We start from the raw sequence: 22,116 nt of genomic DNA, 5'->3' as shown, positions 1-22,116 counted from the left end.
TAATTGATACTATTAATTTATTTGTGTACAATATGAAACAGTAATTGCATCACACATTATTACGAATGAAATCACATAAAAAGTCCGATGGTCATGTGCACGTTAATGCTGGACATAACCAGGCGGGTACTGCAGCTGAATGTTTGATGGGCACACGGGGACCTCGCAGCATTTGCCTGAAGGGGCCGGATCAAGATGACAGGAGGGGGGCAGGTTCCAATTGAGACAACTGCAATACACCAATCATTCCAAACTAATCAATCAGCGACATGCTGTAAAATGCAATTCGCAAATCAAATAACCAAATAATAACTTAAAAGTAAAACAACAAACACAAATTATGTTTCAGTCACTACTGGACATTTATAAATATCAAATCCAATAACAAAGTATTTAGTTTGATAATATTTATTAGTTAGTTAATAAGATCAATAATGAAGCCGTAACTATAAAAAGCTCATATATTTTCATAATCATGAATTAAGTATAAATATGTTTTCTTGTACCTTTGTTAATAATGCAATGGTATGAATTCAAGGATAAAATGTGTATATTTATTCTACATCAAAGTAATTTGCCATACATACAGTAATAGGTTTGTTATATGGTTATGAACATGAATCAAAGGATAAAATACATTTCAAGTATCTTATACTGTTTAAAGACTTTCTTTAACAAACAGTCACATGATTGTTTTTAGTTAATACACAGTAATGAAAGAATATTGTATGGCTACACTTGTAAAACGTAGACTGCTTTTGATGAGAGTAAAGATTATAATTTTGTTCACATGGAAAGTTTGTGTTATACCTAACCAACTTTTATATTGATATAAAAGAAACCAGATTTTGTTCTACGTACAGTGTCTGGCATTCATAGTAACCCTGTCTTCCGTCCTTGCATTGGCAGTTGTACTTGCAGCCATCTTGCCACTGCTCGCCCTCTCTGTAGTAGTTGCCTCCGTAGAAACACGTGTTTGCTGAAATAAAAAATGATCTCATGCCAATTTGGTGAATTATTTTTATTGCATACATGCGTACATATTTAATTAGGATTCGTGATGTTCGTTTCCATTCCGTCATTTATTGGCAGATGCCTTGATGTGCTATACCGCAGTTTTAAAGAACAAATATAAATACCTGTCTACAAAGTTTCTTCACACAAAGACAATACCAGAACCAATTTACTTACTCTGATTGAGAACTTGTCCATTCTGGCAGACTGGTTGAGAACAGCACTCTCCCGCTGCTTTCTGAAGTGTGCAGGTGTTCGGCAGATTGTTCCAGACCGGGCACCTGAAATGTTGAAGTATCATATTCTGTGATCGACCATCAAGTTAAAGCATGTAAATATATCGACTTATTCTACTTATATCAGTACAATAAACAGGATATTATCTCCTCTACTTAAGTATTACCTCTTTATCAAAATAAATAGAGGATATTTGTAAGTTTATCTGGATACTAGTAATCGATTTAAATTCAAGATGATCAGAAAAATTAATATTTAATGTCTACTATCACGAGTGTAAAAAAATCGTAAATCAACCAAAAACAAACACATTTTCAATCATATAATACTTTGCAATTAGTTTATTTACATGTATTTACATTTAAAAGAGTCAAACAGGACACATTTTCAGATCCAATAGCATTATGGCGTAAAAAAAGTCATTTCACATTAAAAGAGTGAAACATATTTTTTTTTATTTAAAAAGTGCATTATCGTTTTAAAGGCACTGATAAATCCATATAAGCAGCATTAAAGCATTGAATAAAAGAAAGTATGGGAAAAATGAAAATGCTAACTAAAAATAAAAATAAACAATTTTTCTATTAAACAAAAAAGAGCATTAAAACAACAATTTAATGTGCTCAAATATATGCATATTAATTAACGAAACTACATGATTTTGTTCAGAAAGTAAAGTTTTCACTTACATGTCATTGCATCTGTAGAATCCAGTCTTGGCATCCTCGCAGGTACAATTGTACTGGCAACCGTCCATCCATTGCTGACCTTGTTGGTAGATTTGGCCTTTGTAGATGCAGAACTCGGCTGGAAAAATATTGGAACCAGTCACAAATTAACTGTATTTATTTAAAGACCAAACAGGTATACAAAAAAATTAAAACAAGTAATATCTCATCTCTTGCTTTAACTAGTGACTGAATAACTTATATAACTTGAACTTTTTGTGTAATGCTTACATACTTTTGCATATTATTCTATTTAACCGTATGATTAAAATGGGGTCAGTTTTGCCATGTAATCCTGTCTATTTTAATTGTAATAAGCGTTGGAAATTCACACAGACAAGGAGGCGTACATAAGGATTGAACAAAACACTTACACGTCCCTATGGTTGTTTGTACTGGTTGAGTTGGACCAGCGCCTAAAAAGTTAAATATTACTGTCAGAAATCGAATACCGGGTAATATACGAATATTGGAAAATATTCCAACTTTCAAAACAAGTCAAGAGATCGTTGAATTCCTTTTAATCATTACAGTAAAACTGATATACTAAGAGTTTAACAAAAATCTTATAAAATTACAGAGCTTATTATGATATCTGAATTCTGACATGTTAGACCTAAAAGATGAGGGCATTCAATCATTTGACCAGACAATCAATCCTGCAAAAGCAAACCAGATATATATATATATATATATATATATATATATATATATATATATATATATATAACGATTTGGGAAAATTATGCAAGTGTCCAGGAATTATATAAATGCAATCAACAATTCTCAGAAAAATCAGAATACTCCTTATATGGAATATTACTAAATGTTACTTACAGTTTGGATGAGCAAGAATGGCAAACACGTCTCCTGAAGCTGGGGCGGCTAAAAGAAATGTGAGCAGTGGTTTTCAATATCCATAGTGGGTTGGAAAATAAATTTGAAGTAAGTGAAAAAATTATGCCAATATAAAGACAAAACATACACTAAATCATTTCATTTTAACAAGATCTCAATCAAACACATATTTGGAAATGATTTTCATCGTGATAACATTAGGATTTGTATGGTTGTTCAATGTTGTCATGTTATAATCTTAGACATTTTGCTTATGGACACCTTCTGTTCGAACGTGTAGCTGACTCATTTTTTCTGCAACAGTAAATGCGTAGATTTCCCCTACTCAATAAGAAATCCAGCTAATGGCAAGACGAACAACTGTGGTTGTTATTTAAATTAACATTGCAATAGATAATATTAACAGCAATGTAATAGGAATCAGGAATGTCATATTCTTTCAATGACAAAGTTGTGTGCTCAACGACATAGTAGAATGAAGCTCTCTTGGATTAGAAACAAACCATTATACACTGCCATTATGCTATTTTCTAAGTTTATTTACAGGTCCCGGGGCGTCTTCATGGCTGCATCTATGGGCTAAGTAAATTAATTAAACTTAACCAGGTAGTTTCAAATACTTACTCTGGCCAAAGTTAACGGATGTCTGACCAGGAGCAAAGTAGAAAGCAGGTTTCTGAGTGCCAGATTCGTACGGACAGTTGCCCTGTGTAGAAACCATGATCCAGCCCTGATTGTTGCAACCAGTGCCCTGACTGTTGGCAAAGAACTGATGACCGGAGCTTGGGTCCCTGGACGAATAACAAGAATGGGTTACTTTTTATTTGCTAATACTATTGTGAAGGGGAACAATAAGAAACATTATGTGAAGACAACTATTGTTGGTAGATCTCTAAGTTTTCAACACCTAACATATCAGCCTTTAGACTTGATATCATGTTTAATAGACCTACCCGAGAAGGCTGAATAAGTTCTTGGGAGCGTATTTAATGTCTGTCCAGGTAGACGAGATGATTCTGCTTGGATCAAACCAGCTCATCTTGTCAGCGCCAGTGGCATCAAAGATGATGTTGGCACGCTCTATTCCGCCATTAAACACTGCTACTTTGACCTGAACAGGGAATAAATAAAACAGTTTTAGTAAAAGCTCATGGCTTCAAAAGCACTCAAGGAAAAAACTAAAATACATGGAGGTTTAAAATAAATTATAGAAGGATGACCGAGTAGCCCACCTTGTCGATACAAAGACTGCTCCAGTAGTTAGAAAGATCGGGTTTGTAGTGGCCTGGGTAAGTGCTTGTCAGGTACATAGCCTCGGGAACATTTTGGTTCTCCGTGCGACTGGTGCTCCACAGGTTATAGAGGTCACCTGGAACGCCGGCCACACCCTTCATCAGGATCATCCAGTCTAAACAACAAAAACAAACGCGTTCATCTAGTGTGAGAGACAGCAACAATTCAAATATCATGAACACATATATATGAGCCATGCTCTGTGAAAAGGGGGTTTAATGCATGTGCGTAAAGCGTCGTCACAAATTAGCCTGTGCAGTTCACACAGGCTTATCAGAGATGACACTTTCTGCCAAAAATTGATTTTTGCTAAGAAGAGACTTTCTTGAAACAAAATATATCATAAAAGTGGATAGTGGCATCCCTGATTAGCCAGTGGGGACTGCCCAGGCTAATATAGGAAAACACTTTACGCACATGCATTAAGCACCTATTTCACAGAGCACAACTCAATTATGTATATAGCCTTCACCCTTAATAAAATGCAACAAAACGAAAATAAAGAAAATACCAAGGTCTTATAGATATTATAACAAACGTATGAAGTTCTACATACTTCGGTCAGGTGAGGATCCACTCACTGTTGTTCCAAAGTTAGCAGTTGCACCTAAATGACAGAAGAAACATGTTAAATACATTCCAAAACAAGGTGGCGGTTTGAATCATTCGATTATGCCTAGTAAATTGATCAATTTTAGATCAAAATCTTACTGCAGAGGTTGCAGGTCTTCTGGCAATTTTCCAAGGCCCATGTGCGGTATTGGCCAGTACATGCCTGAGCTAGGTCATATTGACTGCAGGTGGAGAGTTTATCGAAGCATGGATTGGTTGGTTGAGTCACAAATGGTGCAGAAGTGGTAACTGCAACAAGGGGAATATTCTCATAGACAATTTTGTTGACGAGACTTAAAAAGGTATATATACTATATAAAGGTATACGTTCTATTGCATTCAAATTTATTTAGTTACATTAACTTATGTTTTGTATCATGAACCATATTGTTGATTATAATTATATTTAATGTAATAGCAAGTTGCATGTAAAAGAGAAATTCATATAACAATTTAACACCATGATTTTGAATGGATTCTTTTGTTTTAAAGATACAAAATATATTGAAATATATCTGGTATGCTTACCGCAAAGATTGCAGGTCTTCCTGCAGTTGTCGCGCGCCCATGGCTCATAAATTCCTGTGCATGAAGAGGCATCAAAGGCGGCGCAGTTGGTTAGTTTATCAATGCAATCCGTCTGAGTTTGGCTAGTTGTTGTGTCTGAAATCAACGACATTTACATTTTTCATTACACAAATTTCGCAAAATCTTTAAATGCCAATGTATTAGAAATGAAAATGAATCCAAAAAATCGATACCCAGTACAAATTATAATCAGCAAAGACAAAAACGATCATGTGCCCATACACTGGGTCAATCTTTTTAATAAATTAATATACTGCACAATATTAAAACACAACAAGCGTGCATTCATAATTTCAAAAGAGTATATAACACATAACATAGATAAAAAAAGAACAGAAAAATAATATAAAAGTAATTAGTAACAAGTATTAAAAATTCTTACTGCAGAAACCACAGTAAGCATTGCAGTTCTGTCTTGCCCATTCCACATATGGAGCATTACAGCTTGTAACACCGTAAGAAGCGCAGTTTTGGATGGCGTCAGCACAGCCACCTGGCATCGGGGCAGGGGTGTTGTGGATTTGAGGTGTTGGGATGGTCGTAGTAGAGGGCACGTTGCAGCGAGGCTCCTGGCAACACTGACCAGGCAGGGTGACCATTTGGCAGTTGCTAGGCAGGTTAGTGTAGGTCGGACACCTAATTTCAATAAAGAAAGAATTGTTTGTTTGTTTTGTCATTTTTAAGTTAGTCTGTTTTTTGGATTTGGAGCTGTATATTTAATTATATGTCAGTATAAAATGACCGTGAAGTTGGATTATCAATAACCAAAACATATTTTAGTACCTAAATAGGAATGAACAAAAACGAAATTAACTGTTCTAACGTCTCTGTTTACACCCTTTCAAACTTTTTCAAAAGAATTTCATAGATGTCACACGCCAACATCTTATTTTCTGCGCTTAGGCCTACATTTCTTACATAGGAATCAATTGCCGGGGCTAGTTTTATTTCTTAAAGGCATTGTAATATCTGTTTGCATCCATGTAGTGACTATAAATAAAGTGGAAATTTGGTGAATATAAAAATGATGATAGTTAAGACAGTAAATTTACATATTTTCGGGGAGCATAAAAAATCCAACATTTCATGACCAAGATCGTATTGGTGTTCCAACTTTAACCAAAACCCTGCCATCGACACGCTTTGCTTTTCTAAGAGGTTGCTAGTAGTAAGTGAACATACATGTAACATACAACACTGTTCTTCTTGAATAAGTAGCAAAAATGAGTTCCTGCAAACATCATATCAAAACTAACACACACGTTTTGCAGCTGGCCAAGCGAGTCAAATATATCAAGAATACTGGGTTCGCATGGAGTTATAAATAAACATACATAAATCAAAAATACAAAGAAATAATACATTAACCTGAACAAAAAAAACTTTTTTATCATAAACTTTCTGATTCAGCCTACTTGTCTTTCATCTCAAATCCAAACTTGATGAAAAAATGAATAGCAAATAATAGGTTCACGTACTGTGGGTTGCATGTGTACATTCCATGAGAAGCATCTGTACACTGGCAAGTGTATTCGCATCCATCATCCCACCTCTGTCCTTGGTTGTAAATTCTGCCCTTGTACACACACGAAGCTGTAGAAGACACAATTGAAATCGTGATGCAATGAGTAGAAGCAAAAATAAGTATGCAAAGAATAAGAAATAAGACAAAGTACAATACAATTATAATTTGGATATCCTTATACTGTTTTATAGAAAAAAAAATAAAACATCAAAGCAGCCTCATTCAGGTTAACCGAATATTTTTAAAGACAAATGACAATATATAAGACATCAAAGACAATATGACAATTTCTTAATCAAGGAAATATCAATTAATTTACCAAAAACACGAAGTACACAAGTTTGTAACTCACTGCTTTGGCCTGTCATGCCACCGCCGGTTCCTGTCACAGTTCCAGTGCTTGGATTGTATCCGGGACGGAAACCGCCGGTTCCAGGCATGTAAGATCCGTATACTGGATAGAGTGGAGACGGGTTAGTGAGCGGGTTGAAATCTGTTCCGTCTGGTTTTTGGCAGACTGGTTGCTCACAGCACTGCCCGGCGGCTTTGACTGTGTAGCAGCCAGAAGGCAGCGTGTATCTGGCACACCTGCAAGTAAATGACAAATGATGCATGTGATTTGTGCACCGAATAACAGGATTTCGTTTAAACAAAGTGTGATCAATATTCTCAGACCTGTAAAAATATAATCTGATAATAATCCAAAGTTATGTTATATGGCAAACATACAATCTATTCCAGTATAACATAATACTACACTTATCGGATTATGTTGTATTGTTATGAGTTGATTCGATATTTTAAATAATTCCATAAAACATCATAGACTTTACCTCAGTGCTTTGTTGCATATGTCTCTTACCATACCTGTTTGCTCCACATTTCTGCTGGTCCCTCATAATTTGTCCAAACGATTACAATAAATACATTTAAAAATGCAACAAAATACTTCCATTTACAACAGCAATATTGAACGGAATTAGACATATTCAAAACACCAAACTGACGAGTGGCTACTGCTTTATTGATTTGGTTAATAAAACACATACTGTGGTTTGCACTCGTAGTATCCGGTGGTGGCATCCTTGCACTCGCAGCGATAGTCGCAGCCATCGTCCCATGTCTCTCCCTGGTTGTACAGCTTCTGCTTGTACACGCACTGGTCTGAAAACAAGGGCATATGCTTGAACACGGAGAATATTGTTAAAATATTTTTCATTCTGTCGTTTATGCAAACAGCAATTTCAAAGCCTGTTTATCGTGCATGTCTATTTCTATAAACTATTCAGGAGAATCAAATAAACCATTATTTTTATGAAATTAAATTGTTTAAGTGATATTATGGACATTTTTCACCGTTGAATTGAGCTGAATTAACAGGTCAAAAGAGTTAGTTAAAATGTGGTTACTGACCAAATATCTGCAACTCATCTTGCTACCAGTTGTTTATAAAAAATATATGTTATATTCAATATCTTACATGACTCACCCAGTCCTGTAAGCCGAAATGATCCGTAAAACAAAATTGTGTCTTTGTGTCGTATGAACAAGTCTGCACTTAAACTAAATTTAGGTTCACATCATACATGCATGATCAGTTGTCAAACGAACGCACGGATGATAATCAAATGCATTATTTTTCTCTTTCCGGGATATTGTTTTAGTATGTTGATGCTGCATTTACAAAATATATATGTATATGAAGTGAAAACACCAAAAATAAACCACGGTTGCGATAAACACATATAAACAGTTAGATGCCAATAATATCACTTTAAGAATCGATAGCAAGCCGAAAATAAATGTATATGTATGTGAGCTTCTACAGACACACACATTATGACATATATACGACCCAGTACCAAGCACAGTTTTTATTGATTCTGTAATATAAGGATGATTTCAGAAACATCATACTCATCTTCAAAAATTATAAAGCAGAAATGCAACAGACAGATCAGTTCTGAATTTACAACAACTTACATTCAAATGTGTCCTATACAAACATAACTGACTTGCTAAATGGCAAATTGTTTCATCAAGAACATCTATCTAATTGGCCTTTTAACAATGTCACTTGGAAAGCGATTGCTCTGGCCACTTGATCGTGTGACCAAGCAGTTTGAATACGCAAGTAAGCTCAAAACCAAATTGCCAGTATGCCAATAACACAATATTCCAGATATTTCTGGAAAACAAGTCCCGACTCACTTCTTATGCTGCTGGCAATGACGCCAGGTGGAAGAGCATAGCCACTTCCTGGATACTGACTGGTTCCACCAATGACAGGCTGGGTACCGGATGGGTAGATAACAGACTGAGGGTTGCCGCTTCCTGGTGTTGGAGTCAGTCCCGGGCCTGGTGTTGGGGCAGGTGTGGGGACCAAACCTGGTACCGGTTGGTACATGCCAACCTATTTCAAACAATAACATTATTTAATAGAAATTTAAAACTGTGTATATATCATGGAATGATGAAGAATACAAAATTTAAAAGCCTGCAGTAAATATTTATGTATATACAACTAATAGCTTTAATGCAAAGTTACATCCCTTAAGCATCAATACTTTTCGAGTAATTCTTGACACAAAAAAGGGGAAGGCAGGAAAGAATTACGTTAGGGCAAGGTCGAATCTACGGTATATGCCCCCCATACCTTATAAAGTAAGGGCATAAAAAATGTAAAAATAATTGTTGATATCCTCTACTCCTCTGCATTTCAAGTCAAGCTGAAGCAGGGGGCTGGTACCTGTGGGATGTTGCAAGAGAGACTCTTGCAGCACATGCCGGGCACCAAGGTCATCTTGCAGTACGATGGGAGGTTGGTCGGGTATGTTGGGCATCTGAAACAAACAGGGTCAGCTGATACCATTTCATGGTTGATACTAGCAAAATCCTCTGAGACACTAGATGCGAAAACAACTCAGAGTCAGTAGGCTAGTTCTTTTATTTTACCTTATGGTATTACTTGCAAATACAAATCGGTCTATTGCTCAGAGCAAAACTATGTCATATAGCCAAAATATATTTCTGTTAGCCTTAGACATAGTTTTATACTGATCCATTGACACTATCTTCTTCGAAATTAAGACTCAGCTTTGTGCTTTAAGACTTGGATTTGAATTTGATTGGACTGAAAAACTCAAGACAAAATTAGTCTTCAGATTGATTTTTTTATTATACCATTCTACTTGACGATTTTCCCGAAACATGGCCCCTTTTCACTTAAGATGGGAACAGTTGTCAATCAGTCATGCGTAAATAACCCAGTGTCGCTATCAGTCGATAATTTCTTTGTGGAAGTTTGTTGGCTTTGTTATACAGCCACTCTAATTGCTCCCTAAGGTGGTCTCCTCCACGATAAAATTGTGGCCATATACCAAAGAGACTGATGATGGCAAGCAGGTGTAATTCTCTTTGAAATTGTGCATTTGATGCATATTTTAACAGGCATTTCCACAAGTGAAGCAATAAACCAATTCAAGGTATACATTTTACACAAATGTTAATATTTTGATAAATTTTCAGAGAACATAATTAAGTGTGTTATCACAAACACACGGTACTTCCAAACTTTAATGTTAACGCGACAGTAACAAGTTGTTACATAATTGAATCTTAACGGTCTTTTAGATAAGTCATTAATGAAACAGTTATTGAATTTGGCAAACGCCAGCGGAAACCCTGTGTCCAACACACGCAAAGTGTGTGTCGTTTTTTTCCAGAAATATTAGTTTACCTGTTTATTTCCCCAAAAATCATTCATACACCGAGAATTGCCATGCGCAAAGATTTCAGGTTAAAACAATAATAATGGCCTTAAGCTGTTCTGTAAAGTAATTGTTGAAAAGCCCCAAATCATGTGCACACGTGCATGAGTAACAGTATAAACACTCACTTTGAAATACAAGTGAATTAATTACAAGAGGACATGGCTCAATCCTCAGTAGAAGTGGTGGATAAATCAAAGGGACAGTGGACTCACTTAGAAGTGCAGGTGTACAGTCCTTTCACGCCATCTGCGCAAGTACACGTGAAGTCACAGCCGTCGTCCCAGGACTCGCCTTGATTGTGGGCGGTTCCTTTGTACACGCACATGGCTATAACAAGGTCACACCAAAAGGTTAGTTTTATAATCTTATGCAAAAAATTACGCCTTTGTCTCAAAACTTAATTCGAAAAATGAACAAACATGCCCAGCTGCGCAAGCTCACTTGCTAGTTAACACTTTTGTAAACATCAATCACTCAAGCTGCAACACTTTAAAATTATATTGAACACAAATATCTGACATACTGATGGATGGACGTGCAAACTGACGCAGAATGGCAAATTAATATGACCCCCCCCCCCCCCTCTGAAAGTGGTGGCATAATAAAACAGCTTTTTAGGCTTGTTATAGACTTAAGGAAAAGATACCACCAAACTGAAAGAAAGTAAGACAATATAATTACAACAAGGTTTGTGCTTGGTCTAAGATGTAAATTTTAGTTACCTTTACACCATTATATTTCAGGGAAACTTTGTCAGGAAAAAAGTCACAATAACAGTCATTAACTTAATATTAAATGACGAACAAAAACACTTCAGAATAGCTTACTCCAAAATGATTTAATTACCATAAATTAATAATGCCTATCAGCTCACTAATAACAATAAGACCAAAAATAATTATGAAATACGATTGCTAAACCTACATCTAAGACCACTGGTTGTTTGTCCAGGCAAATAATCTGGGCGCCCGGATCCTGAGAATGAGGTGTGACTGCCAATTGGTACCGGGTTGGTTCCAGACGGTCCAGGCTGGTTACTACCGGAAACTATGGGGTTGAGTGTTCCAGAGCACATTGGCTGCATGCAGCAGGCGTTCTTCGGGTCTTGGACCAAGTAGCAGGATGTTGGAATGTCAGAGTAGACCGGGCATCTGAAAGAGGTCAGAGCCACTCAGTAAATATGCCTTCAAATAAGACTGTCAAACTGTGTAATGCATGGATAAAGGCAGTGAATATTAGAGGTATAACCTAAAAATGGCCCGTTACTTTTTTCTTTAAATATATTTTATTTTCATAAAAATACACTGTACAGAGTTAACAGGCAATATATTAATATTATAATTCATATTAAAACACATGTTATACATTTTACCATCAACAGCTTTTATATTACAATAAAACAGTACTTTTTAAAGAAATAAAAGTAAATTCAATACTATAAAATCCAATCCACATCTACTGGAAAAGAGGTTACAGTAATTCCAATTCTTTACTTTTGCACAAATTATTAAAATTGTTCAATTCCTTTAATAAATGGCTATGCAGCGGCAGATACGATTTTGCTGCTTTAAGAGTAAGTCTAGTATTGTTTATTTCACAATAACAAACATTTTGATCAACAAAGATATCACATTTAATAGTTTATTTGCACTTGCATGTCAAAGTTTAACGGAAGTTCGAAAAAATGATAACATTCAGAAACAATTCTGTTCTAAGCTTGGTAACATGCTCACATTCAAAAAAATATATGGCGAGTATTTTCACATTCAGTTAGACAGAAGGTACAGTTGGCTGAAAAGGGATGTCCAATTTTTAATAAAATAGTTTTTTGCCTATGATTCTATTTTCAATGCCGTATTGAAACCATATTAAATTAGTTTCCCATGTCATACAAAAAAAGTCATCTAAAATTATTTCGCTATACTTATTTTTACCCATCTAGACTACTTAAGTTTTGGCAAAATTTGCTTTTAACCCTGAGTTGTAGGTTATGTGGGATAATACACCTAAGGCATTATTCATAGAGGAAAATAGAAGTGCCTTAAGCGACTTGAGATAGTGTGTATTCTATGTCTTTTATTTTGATTTCGTTAATCTTAGGATTTAAACTTTTTTCTAATTTAAAAGTTTTCAGCGCAAAGTATGAAAATATAGCAACTCAGCAGATCCCTTGTCTGCAACCATGATGAACAAGAAAAAAAATCTGATAAAACCCCAAATTGCTAGACCACCTATACTTCGTTTTTGTACAATACATGAAACAATTTTATAATACCAGGACCAAAATTAAACCATGATAGCGTCCAATAAATAAATGCCCATTAAAAAGAGTCAAAAGCATTTTTAAAATCTATTAGCAACAGTATATAGTCTTCATCCTGTCTGCGACTTATTTTAGATAAATACCTTGTATACATCAATTAAGGTCTTGTTTAAGATTTTGTGGTTCAGAATCTGGGGTCCAGAATTTGAATCATGCATTTAAAATAATGTGAAGTTGAAGCTATATCATGTGCCTGTTGACCCAACAGAATTAACAAATAATAACAGAACTAATCAATCTGATCTTAAACAAACACTCCATATGGGTCAGTTAACAACATGAAAGTAATAAAGGGTGGTTTACCTGCTGTTACACTTGTATGAGTTCATGGACGGATCCTCACACACACACGTCTCACAGCCGTCTTGCCATGTGGAGCCCATAGGGTGCTGAGTCATGTCCTTGTATACACAGTTTACTGAAAGTCATTGGCAAAAAATGGTCAAAGAGAAATGTTTCACTTATAGAGCCTTTGGCGTAGTTTGAAAAAAAGTCCTTTAAATTTCATCTATTAATTGCTGTTCTATCGGTTAAAATGTACCGAATTTTGTATTAATTTTGAATTTTTAGTGTGACAATATAATAGTATATTTATAAATACATAATATTCATATTAATTTCAGTCAGAACCTCTGGTTCCAGTATTTGGTGGGTTGGTTCCAGGCTGAACAGTCATTGGATTGGTTCCTGTGTATGGCTGATTAGTTCCAGGTTGTATAGTTATTTGAGGATTGGATCCTGTGTATGGTGGGTTGGTTCCAGGCTGAACAGTCATTGGATTGGTTCCTGTGTATGGTAGGTTGGTTCCAGGCTGAATTGTGATGGGAGCTGGGGTGGGTGGGGCTGGGGTAGGGATCTGAGAGAGGTCACATGTTGCAACCTTGCAACATGGCTTTGCTGGGTCCTGCTTGTATGTACAGTATGGAGGAAGATTCACATAGCGTGGACACCTAAAAAATCAAAATACTGGTATCCTACTATTTTTCATAATACTTTATGCATCGTATTGACATGGAGACAAATAAGATACAGTTTTAGATGACCAATTTTGCAACAATACTTTATTATTGAAAACAAACCAATACACAACTGAAAAGAATGCTTACAAGTGACAGTTTAAAGAGGAAAGTTATAATTTTTTTAAGTAATCTCTTTCCAGTTTTGCATTTAAACAAACAAATTAAATGTTTACACATTGACATGTTATTTCCTTCTGCAAAATGACAATAAATACACTTTTTTAAAACACAACTGAAATTAGTATATATATATACTAAAAAAAAATTCCCCCACTTACATCTCAATATCAGATCACATCTTAATATAACCAATACATTAAACGTGTGTTAGAGCAATAAGAAAAAACCCTAGACGACGCATAACCACATCAAAATATACTAATTTAGCACAAATGACTAACCTACCAAATTTAAACATTAATTCAGGTGTGTCCCCAAACACATTCAAAGCGTCCAAATATATTAGGAGAGGAACAAAAACTTATTATCTTTTTAAAATCATAAGTGCTCACTTCTCAGTGCATCTGTACTGGCCTCTCATCTGGTCAAAGCACTCACACTCGTAGGAGCAGCCATCATCCCACTTCTGTCCCTGGGTGTAGATGCTGCTCTTGTACACGCAATAATCTGTAACACCAAAAAACGCATAGAGCATTTCAAGTTTCTTACCATACATGTGTGCAAGTTTTTATTTTTATTTTAAAATGATTTTGTTTAATTAACCCATTTATATCTAGCGTCTAGAAAAAAGGTCTTGACCTGATGCAGCGTCTCATCAGGGTCTAAGCTGTTTGCTTAAAGAAATTTCTGTAAGAAATATTCTAAATATAGAAATAAATATACTAGAAATCCCTAATTTTGGAAATAAATTGATCCAATTTAGAAGGATGGGAGAGTCCACTAGGAATAAATGGGCTAAAATTGATTACTTCACTCTGAATGTTCCAAACATCATGTAATCAAAAGGGCTTTAAGATAAATATAGACAAAATAAAATTTAACTAAAAACAGCACAACTTTATATTTTCAGATGCACTGGTGCCAATATAATAATAAGATCATATAAGGTTATACATTTCTGCAAACTGAAATACTATAATACAGAAACGCCAAATATATCTGCAAAGAAATAATTATGCCAGCCTTACTGGTTCCACCAGTGTTGGTTCCCGGCTGTCCAGGGTTATTACTGCTGGTTCCTGTAATGATGGCAGGTGGGAGTGGGCTGGGGATCATGATTATAGGCTGTGGTGTGGTAGTGGGCTGGTTTCCACCAGACACTGGCGGGAAGGTACCCGGCTGGAGGACCATTGGTGTTGGAGTGGTGAATGTGTTGCAGTCAGGAACCAAACAGCAGTTGTCTGATGGGTCGGTAACCAGTCTACAGGAAGCTGGCTGATTGTTGTAGGCTGGGCATCTGAAAATTTGAATCATTAAAGATCCAGCCATTCCTTCAAAATTTGAAGTACGCGGGCCTGATTTCAACAACAAATTCTTAAACTTAAGAGCAAAAAATAAGAATATTTTTAACACTGATATATACCAAAAGTACTGTCATGTCAAGCCTTATTTGGCACTGAACATCTCAAATTACAGTATTCTTCGTTTTGAACATTTTGCTGAAATCTACTAATGGTCAAACTTTGAACTCTCTATGTCTATCTTTTATCCTTAAATCTCTTGGTGGGTTGGACAATACGGGCCCTCTTCTTGCAAGTACATGCACGACACATTAAACGTTGTGTTATTTAAAAAAAGATCTACCATGACTTTTATACAAGCAATCAATTAGATTTCTACATTTGAAAACCAAAATGTATTTAACTTGTTTATTGACAATATTCTTTGACTACAAACCTCTGGTTGCAGGAGTAGTAACCAGTCTGTACGTCCTCACAGCGACACTTCTTATCGCAGCCATCATCCCAGGTCTGACCCTGGGTGTAGTAAACACCCTTGTACACGCAGTAGCCTGGCAAGAAAAACATTCATGTCAACTGTGACCTTTGCTATGTAAAAATTGTATCAAATGCAAGTATTGCTTATAAGGCTCCAGAGTACTGTGGTAAACCAAACTGTATGTTTTTAATTAAAACATCAAATAAAATACAAGTAGTAGTATTAATGCAAATATTATGCACTATTTCAAGAAATAAGACCAATATATGTCACATTAACGGTGAAATAGTTGTGAATAGGACATTTGTGTGAATACTCTTGCTAATCAAATATTCGGACTTGCCAAATCAATGTTATACATGTACTGTGGCTGGCATATATTTTTCTTGAGTCTATAAATACAGATATAGTAAACAAACTGCCTGATGGCTTTTGTATTTCCGTGTGTTGAAGGTTTTATAGAAAACACTATACAGTGTGAGGCCATTTCTGGCCCTTGCCAATGTATTTATACTTAACTGTGCATTACAACATCACAAACCTGGTGGGGCCATTGTTGGATTAGGGTTGGGTGCTGGTGTGACCTGGCCTGGTGCAGGGGTCAGGTTGGGGTTGGGTGCGGGCGTGGGGACGCCATTCGGGAATGGAGTGGGGTTCAGAAAGTCGCAGTACGGCTTCTGGCAGCAGATGTCAGCTGGGTCCTGGAGCAGAACACACTGGGTCGGCAGGGGCTGGGGCCAGTCTGCGCAACTGTAATGGAGTAATGTAAAAAATTATGTCACAGTGTGTATTTGGTTATCAGCTAATAAACAGGATAAACACGTAATTTAGTTGAGTTTTATAAAAAGTTGATTGGCACAAAAGAAAATTGCAGTTTAAAAATTATTATAAGCAACTTTAAAAATGTACATCATTTATTAAAAACTAATTGAGCCCTTTATTTGCCCCCAATTTAGCTGTTGGCATTATTATTTAAGACTTAAATTATTTTGCAGCTACCAATGAATTTCAACTCTAGATGAAGTGCATGTACAATGTTTCTGTAGCCATTCCCGCATCGCTATGATATCCCAGTGGTCATTAAAGTAACATGATTCTCAGTCATAAATTCGCACAACTATGTAGTCTTGTGATTTTAAAGAATTTTTTTTTTTAATAGGCTTACATTGAGTTTGTAATTTATTGAAAATAATATATATTTTATGCATGTATTTACAAAAACAATAAACAGACACATTATTTAAAACAAACAACACGTAAACTGCAAGTCTTTCAGAGTCATCCAAAGAATGGACAGGGACATACCGTTTAGTGCAGCTGTACTGTCCAGTCATATCATCCATGCATACACAGTGGTAGTTACAGCCATCATCAAACTTCTCTCCCTTTTGATAAACTTTGCCATTAAAGTAGCAGCCTAAAAATTAAAATAGTATATTTATTCTAAACAACAATAGAAGAAATAGAAATGTACACATGTATAAAATAAATTGCAAAAATACATTCATAGTATTGCTGTATTGTGAATCATGTAAATATTACAGACATTCATTTAATTCAACATAAATTCCTAAGTTGTTGTTCTAACATAGATGTTCATTGAGTATTTTAGTAGACAAACCAGTTCTTGGTTGAGGTGCCGGTGTAACGTTGGGATTTGGATTTGGTGCCAAGGTCTGGCCTGGTCCTGGTGTTGGTTGTGGGAAGGGGTTCGGTCCGCTGGGGGTCGGTACAGGGGCCACACCTGTCACCATGGGTGGCGCGGGAGTGTTAGGGTTCGGCTGAACAAAACCAGGTGTTGGGTTCGGCTGGGCTGTTGGGGCCAGTGGGCAGGAAGCCACCTTGCAGCAGCTGGGGTCCTTGGGGTCGGGGATCAATGTGCAGCCAGCCGGAACTGTCGGGTACTTGGCACATCTGGGGGTATAACAATCTGTACATGTATTCAGACTATGCACCACTTAATGACTGAATGATAAAATTGGTAATTTCATAAACAAATGCTAAGGATCTGTCACAAGATGCAAGTTCATACCATGATTTGTTTAACAACTTTAGGAATTGTTAGTAAGCAAGCCTTAGGCGGCCTTTTTAATAAATTAATTAATCATGTTATGAAATTACAAATAGTTCCAGATCTCTTTAAGCACATGCTTTTAAATCAGCAAAGAAAATGTATGTTTGCATAAATATCCTGATAAAACCGGCACATTGTTTAAAAAGCATGACGCCATTTAACAATGCAAGGATATTCCGCAAAATAGTTTTATTTGATTGGTCAGTCAAACAAAAATCAGCCAATTAAAATACTGAAAAACTAATTTACCCATGTCTAGCATAAAATATTCATAAGATTTATATTACATAGAAAACAATGCAATGCATGTGATATATTGTATTCACATAATGACTACTTGATAATATATGGAGGTAAGTTCAATATTACATATGGAGGTAAGTTCAATATTACATTAATGACTACTTTATAACAAATTATGTGCTGCTACCGTTCTTGACATCTGTAGTAGCCAGTAGACTCGTCCTCACACTTGCAGATCTTGTTGCAGGCATCATACCAGACCTGGTCCTGTCGGTACATCTGGCCGTTGTACATGCACCCAGCTATATTGTAGAACAAACAGCATAAATGTGACAACCAGAGTTCAATACACTGTTTCTGTTGTTTTTCGTTTGATTTAATAAATACTGATAGTATTAAATGATACAAGTTTTAATTTTAAGTACATGGAAAGATTTTTGTATTAAAGTGTAAAGTGTTACATCACAAAAATGACTACATTTCAAGTGTTAGCCATAAAATAATTGTGTGTCATTTAGAAATGTAAAGCAGATACAAGACTTTCGCACTTAATCCTTGATCTGTCAAAAAAGTATTTTTCTGTAACAGTAAGTGTCAGAAAAGTTTTAATCACAAATTGGAATCTCACTTCTAGGAACTGGAGCCTGTGTTGGAACTGGAGCAGGTGTTGGTTGCCCTGGTAATGGAGCCAATGTGGTTCCCGGGTTGGGGTTTGGTGCAGGTGTTGGGTTTACATTCGGGTTTGGTGCAGGTGTTTGGTTCGGGTTTGGTGCTGGTGTTGGGTTTGGTACAGGTGTGGGGGCCACATAACTCTGGCAGTAAGGCTTCTGGCAGCACTGGTCCATGGGGTCCTGGATCATGCTACATGATGGGGGAACGTTGGGGTAACGTGGGCATCTGCAAAAAAACATGAATTGCAATATTGGCCTTTTGTCCTTGCGTTTATTGCTGATTCACATGTCATAACTAACACACAAAAATGCAACAGATGCCTTTTGCCTCATTCTTATTGCTGATTTACATGTCGCTTTTTTATTTCCTATTTGAATATCTTTTGACAATCACATTTTTTTTCAATTTCATCTCTATGGTTAATTTAGCATGCATATAAAATTGAATAGATATTTCACGCAAAATCACACACTATTACAACTGTTTTAAATGAAGGAGTTTTTATTGTTCAAGCAATATTGCTTTTGCTGTGATTATCTGTAAACTGCAACCTACTGTTATTCAATTTTCAGACTTTTGACCAACAGAATATCATACTGTTAAAGCAAACATTAAAACATGTATAAGTTTCAACCATTTTAACTTAAAAGATATTTTCAACCCATACTTCTCAGTACATCTGTACTGGCCGGTCATGCCATCAACGCAGACACAGTGGTATGTGCATCCATCGTCCCACGTCTGTCCCGTGGTGTATGCTTTGCCTTGGTACAGGCACACATCTGAAAAACACAAACAACAGAATTATGCAAAAAATTGCCCAAAAAGCTGATCGATACAAACAACAAGAATAGAAGTGGAAGAAAACTGGCAAGCATGCATGAGTGATAACTACAGTATTTTTTTCTCACTAAAATGTTAAACAATATTTTGAATACTTTCTCACCTCTCTTTCCAGACAGCGGTGTGTTGGGGTTTGGTTGGGTTGATCCAGTGATGGTTGCGCCAGGCACGCCAGGGATCACGGTGGAGTTGTTGGTTGGGTTCACGGGGCTGCACTGTGGAGTCTGGCAGCACTGGTCATTAGGGTCTGTCACCATGGTGCAGCCAGGCTGCAGGGCTGGATACGTGGGGCACCTGTACGGGATATCATGCATTTGCATTAATAGCATTAATATCATTTAATATGGTATAGAAATAACATATTTATAAATAATTTTTTATTTAATATTTAAATAAAATGTACTCCATATAAATCATGCATTTGCAATAATATTGTATACATAATTTCTGAAAATAAATAGAAATTCCATATTGATTGATATTGCTTAATGGCAGTATAGTGTTAATGATTTTGCTATAGGCCTAAGATTTAACGGATTGAGAAAAGCCTCTGTTATTTTTATTTTTTATGAAGCCATATTGCCGGCAATTCAAAATTACATCATCACCCTCTACAAAAAAACGAATGAACAAACACATGCACTGATTGCCTATATTAAGATTACCATATCAACCATTCAGCCAATCACAACCATATACCTGTCATCGCAGACAACACTGTTGCTCATGGTGTCCTCACAGCGGCACACCTTGTCACAGCCGTCCTTGAACACCTGTCCTTGCTGCAGGGGAACACCCTTGTACACGCAGAAATCTGAAACACATGTACACATGCATAAACAGAACTATTCAAGCCTCATTCTGAGAAAACTGGGCTCATGCATTAAGTGTTGTCGCACATTAGCCAGTGCAGTCATTGCAGTATAATAAAGGAAAACACTTTCGACCTAAACTTGATTTTTGTTTCAAAGAGACTTCCTATTAAATAAAAGTCCAGAAAATCACAAAGTTGTCTCCCTGATTAGTTTGTTTGTCCTGCACAGGCTAATCTGGGAAATACTTAACACATATTCATTAAGCCCTATTTTCTCAGAACACATCTCATTTGCCAAAGTGCAAAAGTCCTTGTTACACACAGAAATCTGCAAAACAGTACACATACATAAACAAAACTGTGTCATAAAGCTAAATGCCCTTGTACATGCTGAACTCTGCAAACATGTACACATGTATGAACAGAATTACATGTCTGAACATCCTTGAACATGCACAAACTGCATTCATTAAGAAGTAGCCATTTAAAATAATAACACAGAGCAGGACAGTAATAACTGCAATAAGTTGACAGGAGACTATGGCAGGTGAACTATCTAAATCAATAAAGTCTTGAAACCGGGAAGTTGGGGGTTTGACCCCCAATTAAGGAGTGTTGTCAAGACCTTTTTAATGATCCCAAGTATTTATTCTCCCCAGGTAATGGTCTCAAGAGTGTCTTTATATGAAAAGGGAGTTCACTGCAATTGAGGTAAAATAAACGGGTTCAAACTAAAAATGTGTCTGACAAGGAACTCACTGATTCTGGGAGAGGGTGTTGGTGCAGGGGTTACTTGGCCAGGTACTGGGGCTACAGTATTGACAGGGGACGGGGCAGGGGTGGAGCAATCAGGCTTCTGGCAACAGGGGTTCATGGGGTCACGAACCATCCTACAGAACACTGGCAGCTGTGGGTACTTCGGGCAACTGAAAGTGAAACATCATAAAATGTGTTATGTTGTAAAACTTGATCATTTTTTAACAACAGTTGTGAATTTGTCATTTAATTTTGAAAAATCGTTTGATAAAAAAAGTTGAGGAAATGAATGGTTATATAATTGCTCATACTTACACGATGCTAGTTTATATTCCAATTCATCATATTAGTATATTTTATATATAAGTAAATCAATTAAGTTTAAGGGCGACTTTTTTATATGAACACATTGAATAGTCTTATAAAAAGTATCTATAATTTTTCAAAATGTTAAGTATCTTGACAACCTTAACTAATTATGTAAAATATTCCCCAATATTACCTTAAATATTTTAGGGAAATGTACTTTTCTACACCAAATAGAGACATACATGTCAGTGCAAGTGTATTTCCCGTGCATTGCATCGTCACAGGTGCAGTCGTAGAGGCAGCCGTCTCTCCAAGTCTGGCCCTGGCTGTACGTGCTTCCCTTGTACACACAAACCTCTGTCAACCAAAACAAGGTAGGAAAATAGTTGTAAATTCAGATTTATTTTGATCATTTAACACATTTTAACTTGTAAGGTTTTATTTTTTATCATTTTTAGCAAGTCTACAAAAATATGGTCACTTATGAATATTGTTATAACTTTGACATCGATAAAATGGCCATGATCATTTTGATA

General features: G+C 36.1%; 1 protein-coding gene across 1 annotated transcript in view; it reads right to left on the bottom strand.

The window, feature by feature from the left end:
• Positions 1 to 22,116, bottom strand: part of LOC127846649 (uncharacterized) — a 61,989-nt gene continuing 39,873 nt past the window's right edge. Inside the window, exons 54-88 of the mRNA XM_052378085.1 lie at positions 21,823 to 21,937; positions 21,275 to 21,441; positions 20,401 to 20,515; positions 19,805 to 19,995; positions 19,526 to 19,640; positions 18,815 to 19,083; positions 18,374 to 18,488; positions 17,491 to 17,783; positions 17,175 to 17,286; positions 16,411 to 16,619; positions 15,828 to 15,942; positions 15,119 to 15,387; positions 14,483 to 14,597; positions 13,582 to 13,901; positions 13,255 to 13,369; positions 11,553 to 11,779; positions 10,841 to 10,955; positions 9,605 to 9,698; positions 9,067 to 9,268; positions 7,905 to 8,019; positions 7,208 to 7,443; positions 6,809 to 6,923; positions 5,713 to 5,966; positions 5,271 to 5,405; positions 4,842 to 4,991; positions 4,687 to 4,737; positions 4,070 to 4,245; positions 3,791 to 3,948; positions 3,462 to 3,628; positions 2,817 to 2,864; positions 2,354 to 2,395; positions 1,941 to 2,058; positions 1,192 to 1,295; positions 862 to 979; positions 1 to 229 (exon numbers count right to left, since the gene is read on the bottom strand). Of these exons, the coding sequence (XP_052234045.1) occupies positions 103 to 229; positions 862 to 979; positions 1,192 to 1,295; positions 1,941 to 2,058; positions 2,354 to 2,395; positions 2,817 to 2,864; positions 3,462 to 3,628; positions 3,791 to 3,948; positions 4,070 to 4,245; positions 4,687 to 4,737; positions 4,842 to 4,991; positions 5,271 to 5,405; positions 5,713 to 5,966; positions 6,809 to 6,923; positions 7,208 to 7,443; positions 7,905 to 8,019; positions 9,067 to 9,268; positions 9,605 to 9,698; positions 10,841 to 10,955; positions 11,553 to 11,779; positions 13,255 to 13,369; positions 13,582 to 13,901; positions 14,483 to 14,597; positions 15,119 to 15,387; positions 15,828 to 15,942; positions 16,411 to 16,619; positions 17,175 to 17,286; positions 17,491 to 17,783; positions 18,374 to 18,488; positions 18,815 to 19,083; positions 19,526 to 19,640; positions 19,805 to 19,995; positions 20,401 to 20,515; positions 21,275 to 21,441; positions 21,823 to 21,937 (5,387 nt within the window). The 3' untranslated portion in view covers positions 1 to 102. The remainder of the gene's footprint in view (positions 230 to 861; positions 980 to 1,191; positions 1,296 to 1,940; positions 2,059 to 2,353; positions 2,396 to 2,816; positions 2,865 to 3,461; positions 3,629 to 3,790; positions 3,949 to 4,069; positions 4,246 to 4,686; positions 4,738 to 4,841; positions 4,992 to 5,270; positions 5,406 to 5,712; positions 5,967 to 6,808; positions 6,924 to 7,207; positions 7,444 to 7,904; positions 8,020 to 9,066; positions 9,269 to 9,604; positions 9,699 to 10,840; positions 10,956 to 11,552; positions 11,780 to 13,254; positions 13,370 to 13,581; positions 13,902 to 14,482; positions 14,598 to 15,118; positions 15,388 to 15,827; positions 15,943 to 16,410; positions 16,620 to 17,174; positions 17,287 to 17,490; positions 17,784 to 18,373; positions 18,489 to 18,814; positions 19,084 to 19,525; positions 19,641 to 19,804; positions 19,996 to 20,400; positions 20,516 to 21,274; positions 21,442 to 21,822; positions 21,938 to 22,116) is intronic.

This window comes from Dreissena polymorpha, chromosome 9, assembly GCF_020536995.1.
Source record: "Dreissena polymorpha isolate Duluth1 chromosome 9, UMN_Dpol_1.0, whole genome shotgun sequence".
Classification (NCBI taxonomy): Eukaryota; Metazoa; Mollusca; class Bivalvia; order Myida; family Dreissenidae; genus Dreissena; species Dreissena polymorpha.
Note: the sequence above shows the minus strand (reverse complement) of the source record. Positions and strands in the feature narration are given on the sequence as shown.